General features: G+C 54.2%; 1 protein-coding gene across 5 annotated transcripts in view; it reads left to right on the forward strand.

Moving 5' to 3' along the window:
* CCND3 (cyclin D3) overlaps positions 1-13226 on the forward strand; it is a 38655-nt gene extending 25429 nt beyond the window's left edge. For 4 of the 5 annotated variants that reach the window (XM_065740322.1, XM_065740320.1, XM_065740323.1 and 1 more), the window contains 4 exons: positions 2095-2310; positions 8268-8427; positions 8936-9078; positions 11403-13226. In XM_065740322.1, the coding sequence (XP_065596394.1) occupies positions 2095-2310; positions 8268-8427; positions 8936-9078; positions 11403-11564 (681 nt within the window). In that variant the 3' untranslated portion in view covers positions 11565-13226. Of the gene's footprint in view, positions 1-365; positions 589-2094; positions 2311-8267; positions 8428-8935; positions 9079-11402 lie in introns of those variants that run through there. The other variant, XM_065740319.1, reaches the window with a different exon arrangement.
* The last annotated feature ends 562 nt before the right edge of the window (positions 13227-13788 follow it).

Raw genomic sequence — 13788 nt, forward strand, 5'->3', positions numbered from 1 at the left:
GGTTTTACGTGCGTTCTTTGTGAGCTTGGGGACTGTCTCGCTGGATCCTGCCTGGACAGCGCTGTCCCGACCATCGGGAGGGGCTCCTGCAAACCAAATTGGCCCCGGGCGGTGGGGGTGGGAGAGCACGCGGGCGCGGGGTGGGCCGGGATAGGCCGAGGGACGGCCGCTCCCCACAACATGGCAGCGGCTGCCGCGGCCCCCCCACATGCTGCCGTGGGGGGGCGTGGATACCCTGGCTGTCCGCGCGTTGAAGTGAGGCTGTCCGCCGATTGGCTGAGAGCGCCGAGGCCCCGCCCCCTTTGAGCAGAAGCCCCGCCTCCCGGCGCGCCGCCCGCTCCCGGCGTCTAGCGGCCGCAGCAGCGGAGCCGGCGCCGCCCGCCTGCGCCCATGGAGCTGCTGTGCGTGGAGCCCGCGGCCCGAGCACCCCGCGCCGGGTGCGATCCGCAGCTGCTGGGGGACCGGCGGGTGCTGCAGAACCTGCTGAGCCAGGAGGAGCGCTACAGCCCCCGCGTGTCCTACTTCCAGTGCGTGCAGCGCGAGATCAAGCCCTACATGCGGAAAATGCTGGCGTTCTGGATGCTGGAGGTACGGCCCCCGCCGGCGCCTCCTCTACGCCTCCGCGCTCAGCTCCTGGCCCTGGCATCGGTGTTTTCTTGCCCGCAGCATGCGTCCCTCCCCGCGAGTCCCCGCGCTGGCGGGAAGGAGCTGGCGGCGGGGAGGAGCGCAGCTCCTTCGTGCAGCTTGCGGGGCCAGGGGGCAGCGGAGACCCTGGGTCCGTACTGCTGCAGCTCCGGTGTGCTGGGTGGGGGGCCAGCGAGGGGGGTAGTGCTTGTGCTGGAAGCTATCACCCCGAGTGGGAGGAGTGGAGCCCGCGAGCCGCAGCCTGCGCGCTCCCTCCCGCTCTCGGTAGCGTTCTGGGTGCCTCATCGTCACCCTGCGCCCCAAAAGGTGCCCGGGGAGTGGGGCTGAGCAGCGATGGTGGTGCGAGGAATTGCAAGTCCTGTGTGGGGCCGAGAATGCCTCATTAAAAGGGGGAAACAATATCGCTAGCGTTTCCTTCCCTAAATGAAAAACAAATGCTGCTCTCTGGGATGCGCTGCAGTGGAGGACACCTCGGGGAGCTCAGGGTGAGGCCGTCAGAATGTGCTGTCAGCACAGAAAGAAGGACCTGCAAAAAGCAGATGATGTGTGGATTGAGCCTGCTTCTGGCAAAACATAACAATAGGGCACGGTGCTTTTAGCGAGTATCTTTTTCTGTTTGCTATTAGCACTGTCCCGTTTGTGCAATTCCCTTTTTGAAAAGGTTAGTTAGACAAATGCTTCATTGGAGCCTGTTGCTGGGGAGCTCGGAAGGCTGTCAGAATGTAGGTGACGCCTGGCACTGCTCCCGGCACTGCGTGCGGCCCATGCAGTGTCACTGCTGGGGGAACACAGTGCTGCTTGAGGAGAAACTTCAGTATTTGTGCGGCTGCGCTGGGCAAAAGGAGTAAACTGGACCAGTGTTTTAGTGCTGATAGAGAGATTGGAGCAGAGCACTGAGATGGAGAGCCCTGGAGTTCTGCTTACAGCAGTGGTGCAGGTGTGGCTGAGGAGGAGCTGGGGACTTGGCCACGGCTGGCACTGATTCCTCTCCTGTCTCAGGGCTGCTCATGGCTGAGGGTGCTGCACAAGCAGGTCTCCAGCTGGAGGCTGCTGCCAGCGTGAATTTTCCCCCAGGGTTCCAACTCTGAGGCTGCTCAGCTAGCTGTGGCAGTCCCCAGGAGAAGTTAGAAGGGGAGGACTGCAAATAAAGCAATTGGACTCTTTCTAACCACATGCAAGTTCTGCTTTCTGCAAGATGAATGAAGCCACACAGCTTTGGTAGAGTGTGTTGCTAGTGTAATCCCAAGGAAGCTGTGGACTTAACACCTACCTGTAGCTCATTTGCACCTTTGCACTGTGGTGCTGTCAGAGCCCTGCAGACAGGTGTGAAACACCATCCTGACCAGAACCTTTGAAGTTGTGGTGCAGGCAGAATCTGGGGAGTCTGATTAAAACTTCCTTTACTTTTTCTTTTTTCTTTTTTTTTTTTTTTCAATTGGTTTTTCTCAGGTTTGCGAGGAGCAGAAATGTGAAGAGGAGGTGTTCCCCTTGGCCATGAATTATGTGGATCGTTATTTGTCTTCTGTCCCCGTGCGGAAAAATCACTTGCAGCTTCTGGGAGCTGTCTGCATGCTGCTGGCTTCCAAGCTGCGAGAAACCATTCCCCTTACTGTGGAGAAGCTCTGCATCTACACAGACAACTCCATCACGCCTCAGCAGCTCCTGGTAAACACCCCTATCTCTGAGGGCCCTCAGCCCTCTTATCTCCTGCATGCTGCTGCTTGGCAGCATACCTGCCCCTGTGTCTCCTTGTGCCTTTACTCCCATTTCTCCACCTTCCTCTGTGTTCCCCAACCAACTTTCTCTCCTTGCCTTGGTGGGTTTGATGTCTGTAGGTGGAGACCTTTCTGGGCACAACCTCTCTCCCTGTTGTGGGAAGCAGAATTGTCATCTCTACGTTAAAAAGAAACTTCTTATTCTTTATGTGCTGGCTGCCAGCATGGAGCAAGCTCTGGGGAACAGAGGCCCCATCTGTGCTGTGGCAGAGCAGGAGGTGGGTGCTGGAGTGTGCCCCTCTGCTCTGCTCCAGCTGCATGGCACCCTGCTCCTGGGCAAAGCGTGGGAGCTGCATTTCCACCCTGCTGGGGAAATGAAGCCTCAGGTGTGGAGTTACACAGCAGGATGGGTGGAAGCTCTTATGACCCAGGGTCTGGCTTGCTGTGTTGCGCTGTTCAGGCTGTTGGTGCTGCTGTGGTGATGGCAGTGCTGCGAGCTTGCTGCTGCCCAAGCCTTGGTTCCAAGCTTTGAGGTAAAGCAGGGCTGCTCTGCCGATCCCATCAGACACTTGGGCAGTAGCTGCATAGACTTTGAAAGGCAGCGTTTTCTTGTCTGATAAAAGCTGTTCAAAGATCCTAACCTATGAATTCAGCTTTGCTGATGGGGGAGGGAACCAGAGAACACCTTTATGTAGGGACCTCCCATGCTGCTGGGTCAGAGCTCTCAGGAGGAAACGGCCACCTCGTTTCGTGTAACAGACTTCCCCGAAGATTTATCTGTGAGAATTTCTCAGGGTTAGTCATCACTGTATTAAATATCTATTTTTCTGGGCTGGCATTTGGTGAGGTGATCTAAGCGTGATTTGTCTCCAGGGTGGGGGACAAAACTTTCAGGTCTGAATCAGAATGCATGTCAGCTATGTGCTCTGCTCTGGTTGTGTGTTTTCCAAGTGCTAGTGAAGGTTGGGGAAAATCCCCTCCTCTCCTTACCTTTCTCCATGTAGTTAATTTTGAGTGGCTGTTACCTTCTGTAGCAATCATGAAGAAAGTAGAATCATAGAATCCTTAGAGCTGGAAGGGACCTTTGAGGTCATCTAGTCCACTTCCCCTGCAATGAACAGGAGCATGCACAGCTTGAGCAGGTTGTTCGTGGGGTCATTGCTGTGAATGTTGGGATGGAAATGCAGAGGGGATACACATGCTCATTGCTGCTTTGGTTGCTAAGCTGTGGGCATGCTGTAGCAGTCTGCTGCTGTGGCTGCCACAAAAACAATGCCAAGGTTTTGTCCAGCTGTCAGTGAAATTTAATCCTGGACAGCAGCTTCTCACCTGTCACTGGGTGCTCCACATGCATCTTCCCAGCACTGGGGTCCATCACGTACCAGCTTGTAACAGAAGGATTCCTTTTGGTGCTGTGATAATGACTTACTCCCATGTTTTATTTCTGTCTCTCTTTCCTACCGTTGTCATCACCCCTGCATTAGGGGAGATCATCACATCCTAATTGTTTCTGCAGCAGAGACCTTGGGCCATGAGGAGTTGGACCATGTCTTCTGTGGATTCTCACTTAATTTTTGATTCATTTTTGGTGAAGGTTTCCTGTGCCAGTCAAATCTTGAGCTTTGTTTTAAGACTCCTTCCAGAGGAGAACAGCTAGGAGACATGCGGGTGGGTAGTGGGCAGAGGATGTGTTTGCACAGAAGCACCATCCCAGAGACTTTCCTTTGATCTCCACTGAAATGCTAAAGCCTCCTCACTTGGAGGCTACCCTCCCACCCCAGGAGTTTGTCAGCAGGAAGCTGTGGCTAAGCTGTGCCACAGCATTCATCTTCCCTTCTCCCTCCTCCTGCTCGTGTTACAGTGGAAATGGAGGAGAGAAGTGCTGCCTGCCACCTGTTGCTCACTTCTTTGTACAAATCTCTGTGCTGGAGTTCTGCTTTCTCTCTGTGTTTTTCCCACCAGGATCCTGGGATGCTGCAGAGTGGGACATAGCTGAGCAGCTAACGTGGGTTGCTGCTCACCACGTGCCAGGCTCAGTGTGACTGGAGCAGCTTCTCCAGGCTTGCTTTTGGTAGATGTTTAACCTTGTTGGGAGCAGGTCCTGCTCCAGTTTTCTGTTCTCCAGTGCAAAAAGGGAGTAGAGGTAGCATCTAAAGATACTTGCTAAGTCTCAGAGTGGAGACAAACTTGTTGAGAGTTAATGCCCTGATTACAAAACCAGTGTGAACTGCTGTTTCCCTCCGCTGTGCTAATCGTGGTAATGTTGCTTCTCTTTCACAATCTTGTGCTGAAAGAGAGTGGGGAGGGGAAGGGGAGCTTCTTCATCAAGATCTGAGAGGTGGTGTATCCAGGCCACCTCCTGTGGATTGGTGCCTTTTCAGCTCCCACCAGTCCCTGCCGGCCTTTTGGAGGAAGCCAGCTTGCTTTCCTGCAAGCTTTTCTTCCTTCTTCTGCAGGGATGCTTGGCACTGTCTCAGCAGTTCAGAATGGACACACTTGAAACACAATCTAGCTGAAGTTATTATAGAGAGAAGGAAGTGATGCAACAAGGGACTTGTCCATTTGGAGGAAGTTGGATTTCTGTCGAGGACGTTAGCTGACCTACCTATTTTCTTTAATAAAGCGTTGTGGTTTTTTTTATTATTATTTTTATTTTTTCTGGCTTGTTCAAGAAGGCATTCTGCTGCTTGAAGGCTGGGGAGACCACTTGTAGGTCATGTTCACCTTATTCTTTGTCCTGCACGCATCTGCCTCATCTCCCCCTAATCTGTTGGCTTGCCTCTGAGTTCTTTGATCTAAGGTCAGTTGTTCACACTCCAGGCATCAACCAGCAGAGACTGTGAGCAGAGCCCGGCCACTGGGCAGACAGTGAGGACAGCAGCAGTGGTACTGGGTGATGAGTGAAAATGAGAGGAAGGGACAATGGCTGAGTAGAAAGGGATGTTCAGCTGTGATAAACATTGACCTTCCAGAATGCATGCATGCCCGTGGTTTTCCTTCTGCTTGTTGCATACATGGAATAGGTGTGACTTTCTGTATCTGAATTAGGCACCTTTACCCTTGGCATCCAGTCATGAACTAGTTGGTCAGGGGATGGAAACAAATGTTTGCCCCAGATTTCTTATTTGTAAATGGGCTTTCATGGCCTCTCATTTCTGTAGCTGTCTCAGCTGCTGGGGAGGGTGGGTGGCCAACAGCCACATCAGCTGCTCTTCCACCCTTCCTTTGAGTCAGTTTGCAAGCATACCAGAGCAGCTCCTGCTTTGCTGGTGTCTCGTTGAGGCACTGACGGTGTAACATGGTACCTGATCAACCCGAGTGACAAAATCAAGCGTGACTTCCTTTCTCTTGCTGGCAGGGCTGCTGCAGAAGAGCTGGGCTCTGCTCCCTGTGCAGTGTTGCCAGATGTGTTTACACAGCCTCCTCATAGGCATGGCACGTGTGTGGGTGTTGCTGAGGGCAGAGCTTGATGTACAGGGTAACTGTCACTACATAACGAGGAGAGAAGCTGCTGACTGCTGTGTCCCAGTCGGAGTTTGCAGAGCTGCAAACAGAATAAAACCATCTTTGCTTGTGACTCAGATCCCCCTCGATGTGGGGCTGGAGGCTGTTTCAGTGCAGTAGGACTGTACTGAGCAGGGAAGGCACTGGGTGATGCTAGCTGCTTCCCTCCCTTTTTTTCTTTTGTAGGATATAGCCAGGAAGGATGGAGGATGTGAACTTGTTGGGAAAGCCCAGCTACTGTGTGGTTTTGAGCTCTAGAGAAGCTGGCCAAGTGTGGGGAGCTCTTGCAGGGCAGGGCTGGGTCCATTGCCAGTGACGGGATGCTTTCTGAGCAATACTGGCAACTTGCAGCCCTTCTGCAGGGGGGTGGGACTCTGCAGGCAGGAGAAACAAAGAAACATTTTCCACTTTCTTCCTCTCTTTATTAGGCAGGCAGAGACTGATTCACTTAGGTGTGAAACAAAATGCCAGGAAAAGGATGTTCACTACACTGAGCAGTGCTGCTGTCACAAACCTGCCTGCCTGTCTCTTGCAGCCTTTTGCTCTGCTTCCAAGATGAAGTGATTCAGAGATTCTGTTCTGCTGATCTGAAAGTCATGAATCCCATGGGTAAGCAGGACAGAAAGGAGGAGCGGGCTGGTGTAGCTGGGGGGTGGCTTCCCCCTGTGGGCTGGTGGCGATCCTCAGCGCCTGTTGCTGTCAGCTGGCACCGCAAGTGCCAGCTGGGGCTCAGGATTAACTTCTTGTAACGAGGTTTTCAAGAAGCTGAACCATTTTATTAGCTGGAAGAGAGCTGCTTTTGTGAATTGCAGATGGACAGGCTGGTGTGCTGGACCAGTCCCAGTGTGACAGGAGCCAGCATGCCCGAGGTGAGGTCTCACAGCCAATCTACACCTTGAATTTTCTCCTTAGGGCAGAATGTGTCCCAGCAGTGCAAATGCCACATGCCAAAAGCTGGCTTGCAGCTTTGGGAAGACAGAGGAGGAGCAAGGGCATGGGAGATAGCTGAGCTGGAGCTTCCTTCCCTGGTGTAGTGATGGATATGGGGCTTTCTTGATGAGCAGTGATGCCTGCTTCACTGTCCCTGGGTCACAAAAGGGCCGCACTCCAGCCCTGTGCAGAGGGTCAGGTGGGAGCTGCTGAGCTCTGGCCTCATACCTGTGCCCACCCAGGAGAGCAGGCTGCTGCTCACACATGCTGGCAGCTCCTGTAGCAAGGCTGCTGTTTTTGGGTTCCAGCTGCTGTGGGAGGGACAGCACGTGGCAGTTCTCTGCTGTGGCTTTTCCCTTGTGTCACCTTGCCATGTTGCTCAGTTGAGCCAGTGGCCAACGCTGTTTTTTTCTCCCATCCAAGCCTGATTTTCCCTGTGGAACTAGACATCTTCAGTGCCCTGTGCTGTGATCCTGAGGCTCTGGATCTCATGGCTGCATTTCTTGCTTTTCCTCTGTGGATTAGGCTGAAAGATACAGCAAGCCTGGCAGGATGGCTGTCCATATGGGAGGCAGTGAGTCTGTGCAAAGCACCACTTTCTGGTTGGAGAAGCACAAGCTGTGAAGCAGCAAGTAGCATGTCAGGCCTGGTGGGGGATTTGGAGCTGATTGAGCAATTGCTGTTCATTTAAGCAACTCAAAACCAGTGTTGTTGACTGAGTGGAAAGTGAGTTAAGAAGAAAAAAATAAAGAAAATGGATATCTGTCCTTATGAAAAAAAATCTCACTTCTTCAGATCCATCTGTTCTGGCAGCCCTGTGGCACTTCTGTGGGCAGCACTGACCTTGTAATCATAGACTGTTTGGACAAAGAACAGATACTGTGCTGGGCAGGACCAGGCCCTGTAATGGAGATACCTGATAGGAATCCCAGTGCATTTCTGCCCCTCTAACCACAGCACAGAGGCATGCTCGGGTCCTGCAGTGCTGTCCTTCACCTGCGTGTTTGCAGGGCTGCTGCAGTCCGTGTGCTGTGATGGTCAGACAGGCCCTGTTTGCCCCAGGCAGCTCTGCTCCTGGGAGCCTGGGTGTAGCTTCAGGAGTGCAGAAGGAATGCAGGAGTGGTGTGTGTGCTGCTGCTTGCTCTGTTTTTCTTACAGGCTGTTGTAGCAGCATTGCAAAGCAAAGGAGTGTCGGAGGGATATCTACAAAGCAGAATGTTAATCTGGTTGCACCTTGGAAAGAAGAAATTGGATTTCTTGCTTCCTCTTCTCATCTTTGCTCCAACCTTTGCAGCAGCACAAGGCTGGATTTGTGCTGTAGTCACAGAGCAGGGATGTTCCCTTTCTTCCTCCCTGCCTCACGGACTGTGCTGCTTTACTGACCCTTTCCCAGACCCTGGGCATACCTGACTGTGAACTGAGTATCCCTGCCAGACTTAACCCCCTGAGTAATGTCTGTCTGTCTTTGTGCAGGACTGGGAGATTCTGGTCCTAGAGAAGCTAAAGTGGGACCTGGTCTCGGTGATAGCAAATGATTTCTTGGCTCACATCCTCCATCACCTCTCACTTCCTAAGGACAAGATGGAGCTGGTGAAGAAGCATGCACAGACCTTTATTGCCCTGTGTGCCACAGGTGGGTGATTGCTCTTGCTGGGAGTAGCTACTACTGGGGAGATCCTGCAGGGGAATGGCCTGGCCCTTCATTCATGTGGGAGTGCTTTGCTGTTTTCTGTCCCTGACAAAGTAGGAAAATTGTCCTGGGGGCTCTCAGCAGGTGCCCAGAAGATGGCAGGAGGAACAGAGCAGCTCTGCTACCCCTCTGCCTGTGGGAGGCTGTGTGCTGGAGAACATCCAGGGCAAAGGCAACTTCAATGTGAGCCTAGGTCAGCCTGATTCTTTCAGCAGAGCAAAGTCACCTTGCACTTTTTTTAGTGAGAGAGGCCCAGAGAAAGCTTGGTGAAGCTTGCTGCTGTGATGCTTAACCTGTTCTCTATTGCTTTGCTCCTGTTTCTCCACACTAAGCTGCTCTGCCCTCACTTAGTTTCCCATGAAAATCAGTACCAAAAACTGAAGAGTTTCCTCGCTAGCACGCATCCTTGCTGACAGCTTTGTTTTCTCCTGTGTCCTCATCCTGGTTTTAGACTATACTTTTGCCATGTATCCCCCCTCCATGATTGCGACGGGCAGCATCAGCGCGGCAGTGCACGGCCTGAGCATCTCCGTGAGCGGCTTCGGTGGGGAGGTGGTCACTGAGCTGCTGGCCAGCATCACCGGCACGGAGGTGGTGAGTGTCAGCTGGGCAGCAGTGGGGAGGTTCAGCTGTGGGATCAGGTGGAGGCCCTTCCCTTTCTGCAGTTTACTTTGGATGAAAGGGGGGAAATAGGCTGTTAGTAATGATTCTGGCCCTGGTTTGATAAGGGCCTTAAAGACCAGAGAGCATCTCTAGATGTGGTGCTCTTGGTCTGGCCTGTGACTGCATCCAGCTCGTGGCCCTCACACGCCATCTGTGCAGAGAAAGGAGCTTGGAGCCTTTGAAAAGCAGCACAGAAGGGAGCGTCTGTTCCCTGTGCAGACAGGTGTCAGCAGGATCGGGTTGACAAGTTGGGCTGGGGCACAGGGCAAAGCTGGGTTTGGCATCTGCTTACCTCCACGGTGTCTGGTTGCAGGTGCCCAGGCTGGGGGCATGGAGCATTTTGGGATGCCAGCACTGGGGGTGGTGAGGGCCATCCATCTACTCTTCTGCTTCCCTCTTAGTGGGGAGGGGGGTGTCACCAAGGCTCTCTGTGTGCAGATCACTCTAGCTGCAGTGAAGCCATTGGGAGCCCTTATCCTGCCTGGGCCTCTTCTGATCTTTTCTTCTGCCCCATTTTGAACACCGGCAGCCAGTGTGGGGTTGGTTTCAGTCCCCTGACAGCAGCACTGGGACTTGTTATTGGTGCCTGTGGTGAGTAGGAAGCTGTGACCTGGCTTTGTCTAGGCAGAGAGGGGATGGGGCAGGAGAACGTCTTGCTTTATTTGTGCAGCTTTTTATATTTTTTTGTTTGCAGGAACCTTTTTAAAGAGTCAATTAGTGCAGCCAGCTGCTTTCAAGCTGCTGCGGTGAATGGGACAGGGGCTGAAACCTGCTGCAGGCTGGGGCTGGTGGAGGGAACAGGTGGGAAGCAGGGAGGACACTGCAGAGGGTGTGGAGCCAAAATAGCCAGGGACAGCTCAGTTGCCTTCCAGCCCACTCGGGTGCTGCACAGCCAGCCTCTGCTCAGCCCCTGCAGTGGGAGTGAGCCCTGGGGGTGTGCCTGCAGTACCACAGGGCTCCCTGGGGAAGTCCCCAGCCTCCCATCTCACTGAGGGGCTGATGGTTCCCCCTGAGCAAGGCCCTGTGCTGTCCCTGGGCTGTGACTTGGTTTCCCTGTTGGCTGTGCCTAGGAGCTGCACTGTCCTCCCAGAGCACGCTCAGGCTGCAGAGCACACAGCTCAGCTGCCCGTGGAGTCCGGGCATACGGACTGGGGCAGCCCCTCCGGCCCCCAGCTCCACTAACGTGCGAAGGGCTGTGTGCAGCTGTGCTGGCCCTCGGCATCTCTGCCAGAACTGCCCATGGAGGGCCCATGGAGGAGTTGTGGCTCCTCTGCCTCCATCCCCATCTGAAGACAGCTGAGAAGTGGGGGCAGCTCTGCTACGCTGTGCCCCGCATTGTCTCCTCCGCCCGGCAGCGGCTCAGGGCTGCAGCACATTGGGGCTGAGCTTACTGGAAGCGGTGCAGGGCAGGGGTGGTGGGCGTTGCTATTTCTGCTCGCCACATCCTCTGTCAGTTTCTAAGAACTGGTGGTGGATTCCTGGTAAGAGATTTCGATGTGTGACAATATCCCGCGAGCACGCAGCCCCATGGAGCTCAGCTCCAGCCCTGAGGTGCAAAATGCCACCTCGTGCTGCTCGGTGACAGTGTGTGGGAGCAGGGCTGGGATGCGCCCTTCTGTGGTGCAGCTCTTGGTGGTCATGGCACTGTTGTGGTCAGGTGAGGGAGTTCCCCCCTCTGTCCACAGCTGGGTCTGGCTGCACAGAGTTGTGAGTTTTGGCTTCAGATCCGCAGTGCTGTGCGTGCCACTGGGCTCACAGCGAGGATGACCAGGTCCTACTTGGATGGGGGCATTAGCAGTGGCCACAGGGATGCACGATGAGATGCAGAGCTTGAGGAGACCCTGAGGCTGAGGGAGGCAGGTGCATCCCCAGGCCTGCACCCATGTGTGTGGATCTATCCTGAAGGCTGATTCTGGCTTGCCCAGGCTGTTCTGCTCTGCCTCTGCACTCATCAGGGGTGGCTGGCTGTGATGCTTGAGCTCACTGCTCATCCAATGTGCACCCTGCTTCTGTGGGGCCATAGCAACAGGGTCCAGGGGGGAGAGGACAGCCAGAGCATGGGACTTCTCCTGGGGAGGAGTCTAAATGACAGGGAAGCTGAAGATGTGTCCTACAGGAAAAGGGCTTCTGTGTCTTCTGTGTGCTTCAATGCCCCATGGGCTGGAGGTGTAGTCCAGCAGCCACTCAAAGCTGTTTTAAGGCCTTCACCTCTGAACAGCAGAACTGAGGCCTCTTGTCCCACCCCTCTCCCACAGGACTGCCTGAAGGCTTGTCAGGAGCAGATTGAAGCAGCCCTAGCCGAGAGCCTGAAGCAGGCATCCCAAAGCCAGCAGGAATACAGCACTGCCAAGACTGCTGCTTACCCAGCCAGCCAGCCCACCAGCACGCCCACAGACGTCACGGACATCAACCTGTGACCAGCTGCCCCCGCCCAAGAGCTGCCCAGCCCCACGACAGCGGGACCCACCCCCAGGCACCCAGAGCTCACTGTGTCCCCACGGCCCATCCATCAGCGCATCTGCCTGAAGCTACTGTGGGGGATTTGCTCTTCCTGCTGGCTGTGCAGCTCTGAGCTCATCCTTCTCTCCTCCTTCAGCGTGGGGTGGGGGGTGAGGGGGGCAGGGGGAGGGTGCCAGGGGCTCTGGTGATGCTGAGGGGCTCACTGCTGCTTAGACTCTGCTCCCTGGCTGCTGGGGGTGGTGGGGGTAAGGTGGCCTTTCTGGTGGGGGGGAACTCCAGAAAAGCTGGGGAGGGGAGCAGAATCCAAATGGAAATGGTAAAATGTTTGTTTGCTTTCCTTGTTGCCTGGACGGCAGATATTGCTGTGCTCAGGTGTGTTTACTGCAATGACTTCCAGCTCTCCGTGGGCCACCAACCATGCACAGCCATCTCTCACCTAGCTTCTGTGACCAAAATGTCCGTGACCCCCACGTGGAGCACAGGGCGGGTGCTTGTGGGTCCCTGGCTCTGGGCTGCTTCGTGACAGATAGCTGTGGCTCTGGGGTGGCATGGCTGCTTCTGCTTGGAGGGATGTGCGTGCCTTGTTTCTATTGCTGTTATGTCTGGGGTTTGTGGGTTCTTGGCTTTGCTTTGGGGAAGCGCTCCCTTTTCTGACAGCAGAAAAGTGCTCGTCCAGGATGGCCCTGGGGAGAGGGCTGGGTGCAGCGCAGTGCTGGAACGCAGACCCATGCAAAGTGCCTTGGCTTTCTGCTGCCCCACCGAGGCTGTTTAATTTATTGTTAAGTGCTATGAAAAGGAGAGGGAGAAAGACTGCTGCTCTGGGCGGCGGGGCCTGGGCCCAGGTCTTCTCTCCGTCTTAAAGTGCCTTTATCCTCTGTCCCCTTCCTTACTCCCTGGGCAATGGGAGACTTTCACTTGAAAGCTGGTCGGCTGTAGGTAGCTCAGACATCAGGCTAGATTTAAACAAAACAAACAAAAAAAAAAGAAACAAAAAAAACCCAATGCATTGAATGTGCTGCTATAGTCTGAAATGCATCTTCACTCCTCCAAGCCAGGGATCTCAGATTGTGCTGGGGGGGCTGTTCTGCATTGATACCCATATGGCTCTGAGCTGTGTCCTCACAGGGTAGAATACTTGCTGCGCACTTGAGTTGAAAAGTGATTGCATTTTGTTGTTGTTCTTGTTGATCTTGTCTGTTAGTTTTACAAAAAAAAAGTGTTGTTTTTTAAAAGAAAAAATTATATAATGCTGCTTTTCTAAGAGAGAATCAATAAATTGTAGACTTGTATTAACCAGGAATAGCCAGAGGGCCACTAAGGGGCCAGGAGGCAGTGCTGCTGGGGGTGCCCTCCAGACACACTGAGCAGTGGCTGCTGTCCTCCTGGGGGGGAAATCTGCTCTGGGTACCACTAGAAACATGTTTTATTGGGTGGAAAAAGCTGGGGCCGCTGTTCTCCCACCGCCAATGTGTCCCGAGGAGCATCTGTACAAACTTTTTTTAATATATATGAGTGAGTTTTAATTTAAGAGTAGTCTGTTTTGGTGTTCACGTGCGGGAGTCCTGCTGCTGGGAGAATCAGAGTACCATATAATGTTGCAATAAAGTGTTTCAGAGGAGCGGTGGTGTTGGGGTTCCCTTCGCAGCTCTTCAGCGCCGCTGAAGTGTTTCTGCCGCAGATGGGCGCTGCAGGAGGGTGAGCATGTGGTACTGCACGCGTGCTGCAGCCCGGCTTATCTCTCTTCCTTATCAGCTTCTGGCTTTTTTAAAGAAAGAAAATACAAATCAGGAAGCTAAGAAAAAAAAAGAAAAAAAAAAAAACAAGCGCTGTGGTGTGCGAGCAGTCCCGGGCGGTGCGTGCTGCTCTGCTCCGTGTGGTGCTCCGGAGAAGTGGAGCCGGCAGGAGATGGAGCTCAGCGCTGCACGAGGCTGCAGGGGATCCTCCCCATGGGCCGTGCTGCTTCCAGGAGCAAGGCTGGGCGTCTGCATGCCCTGCAGTGCCAGGTGAGCGCCCAGGTAAGCACAGAGCATCGGGGGATGCTCCTGCTGGGTTCTCCAGCAGAGGTGGTGCTTCATTCATATGGGCAGTTGCCACGTGTGGGCTGAGGACAGCAGTACTGCAGCTGTTCTGTCCCGTGGAGTGGAAGGACAAAGCCATTGGGGCAGCCAGGAACGAATGTTT

This window comes from Cyrtonyx montezumae, unplaced genomic scaffold, assembly GCF_038088225.1.
Source record: "Cyrtonyx montezumae isolate F1298 unplaced genomic scaffold, pur_monq_1.0 scaffold_26, whole genome shotgun sequence".
Taxonomy (NCBI): domain Eukaryota; kingdom Metazoa; phylum Chordata; class Aves; order Galliformes; family Odontophoridae; genus Cyrtonyx; species Cyrtonyx montezumae.